Genomic DNA, 2,505 nt, shown 5'->3' on the forward strand with positions numbered 1-2,505 from the left:
GGTGTCGGGTTACATTGAAAAGTAAGGGACTTCAGCTTTTCTGTTGTACAAGAAAAAGAAGGGGTAAGGGAAGGGGGGATAGAGGGAAGAAGGGAGGAGAGATTTTTTAAATTTTTTCATTTTATGTAAGAAAGAAGAAAGGGCAGAGGACTGAGAGGGGAGACTAGGCTCCACCTCTGTAAGCTCCTTTCACCTTTACTGCCTCCCTTATAGCTCTTCAGTCAGTCACTTTGGGAATGCGGGTTTTTATACTGGAATTCGGGAGGCAACACAATTCAATCTTTACCTTCTCCTAGACTTTGAAAATAAAAGTATGAAGGAATTAATGTCTCTTCTGTATCGCTTTCACCAGGTCCCTCTGTCTTCATGGATTATACTCCTGAGCCCAATGCCACAACAGTTACTGATTACTACTATCCTGATGTCTTCCCAAGTCCCTGCGAGGTGGGACTTGGCACCTGGAGCAGCAAGTTGCTGCTTGTCACTATTTACTGCCTCCTGTTTGTCTTTGGTCTTTTGGGAAACAGCCTCGTCATCTTGGTCCTCGTGGCCTGCAAGAAGCTGAGGAGCATCACAGACATCTACCTGTTGAACCTGGCCTTGTCTGATCTGCTTTTTGTCTTCTCTTTACCCTTCCAAGCCTACTACCAGCTGGACCAGTGGGTGTTTGGAAATGTAATGTGCAAAGTGGTCTCTGGCCTTTATTACATTGGCTTCTTCAGCAGCATGTTCTTCATCACCCTCATGAGTCTGGACAGGTACCTGGCTATTGTCCATGCTGTGTATGCCATGAAAGTGAGGACAGCCAGGGTAGGCACTGGCCTGAGCCTGGCAGTATGGCTGGCCACTGTTCTGGTCACCAGCCCATTGTTAGTATTTTACCAAGAGGCCACTGAAGATGGCTTTCTAAAGTGTTACTCATTTTATAATGAGGAGGCTTTGAAGTGGAAGATCTTCACCCACTTTGAAATTAATATCGTGGGCCTGCTGGTCCCATTCACTATCTTTATGTTCTGCTATGTCAGCATCTTGCGCCACCTGAGGAATTGCCAGAACCAGCAGAAGAACAGAGCCATCATGTTGGTGCTCATTGTGGTAGTGGCATCTTTGGTCTTCTGGGTCCCATTCAACATGGTCCTCTTCCTCACATCCCTGCACAATCTGCACATCTTGAATGGGTGTGGCATCAGCCAGTGGCTGAGTTCTGCCACCCATGTCACAGAGACCATTTCCTTCACTCACTGCTGTATGAACCCTGTTATCTATGCTTTTGTGGGCGAGAAGTTCAAGAAACACCTCTTAGAATTATTTCAGAAAAGTTCCAACCACATCCTTCTCTACATAGGAAGACCATTTCCCAGGGAGGGCTGGGAAAAGTGCTCTTCCTCCCACCAGCGCTCCTCCCACTCCTCCCGCTCCTCCAGCATGGACTACATCTTGTGAGGAAGGTGTGCCTCCCTGTGCCTCTTTGAAGACAAGCGTTACTTCTCTGGACTTGGGCTAGGAGTAGGGGAACCCTCAGAACTTTGGTTACAGACACAAGACAAGGCTTATGATACCTAATGAGTTCCTATTGTAAATGAATCTCAATTTTCAAAAAGACTTACTATTTTAATTGTGGAATATACTGCACGTATTCCACAATTAAGTGAATGGTAGCAGTAAGGTATTTTTTAAAACGTAATCTTAGCAGTAGATTAAAGATGTTACCTTCTATTCTTAGGTTTCCATGTGTCTTTATCATATAGGAATCTAAATTTTATTAAATTCTTCTTTCTTACCCAATGAAATAATTATAAGGCTTTTCTTCGATTACTCTGTTAACTTGGTAAACTGCACTGATTGACTGTTTTTCTTAAATCAACTTTCATTTTTCCTATAACAAAAAAAAGTAAGGATCTCTTGTTCTTTGGATTTCTGTGTATGTTCATGAGAGATATCATCCTTTAATTTTCCTTTCTTATAATGGTTTATAAGGATTAGTCTCCTAAAGATGATTAGAAAAGTATCCTATTTTTCTCTGTTCTCTGTGTAAGATATTAGGCATTATTTCCTCTTGAAATGTTGGATAGAATTCTTTACTGAAACTTCAGCAGTGGGGCTTCTCCCAGAGGCTTCTCCACAGGAAGATTTCAAATTATGCATTAAAGTTGACAGAGACTCATCCAGAGATCAGTTCTTGATAATCTCAGTTTTGAGCATGAAGTCATTCATGGTTTCTCCTTCAAGCCTTTTTCACGTATGAGACTCCCAAGTAGCACCCCTTTTTCAGTCTTGATACTGACAACGTGAGCTTTTCTTGACCCTACTGGGCTCATCAGTTTCACTAATCTTTTCCAAGAAACTGCTTTTGACCATGTTGACTTTCTGCCTGTATCTGTTCATTTCTTCTTTATGCTCTTCATACTACCTGCTTTCTTTGAACTTAAGGGCTAACTTAGTTTTATATTAACTTCATTGTCCTCCATTTTTATTAGTATATATGCATGATACATAATAAATGCC

General features: G+C 41.9%; 1 protein-coding gene across 1 annotated transcript; it reads left to right on the plus strand.

Annotated features, from left to right (window-relative positions):
- Positions 1-366: 366 nt before the first annotated feature.
- Ccr8 (C-C motif chemokine receptor 8) lies at positions 367-1,443 on the plus strand. Its single transcript, XM_004642164.1, has one exon. It carries the CDS (start codon positions 367-369, stop codon positions 1,441-1,443), a length of 1,077 nt encoding a protein of 358 aa, XP_004642221.1.
- The last annotated feature ends 1,062 nt before the right edge of the window (positions 1,444-2,505 follow it).

This window comes from Octodon degus, unplaced genomic scaffold (genome assembly GCF_000260255.1).
Source record: "Octodon degus isolate 3935 unplaced genomic scaffold, OctDeg1.0 scaffold00147, whole genome shotgun sequence".
Taxonomy (NCBI): Eukaryota; Metazoa; Chordata; class Mammalia; order Rodentia; family Octodontidae; genus Octodon; species Octodon degus.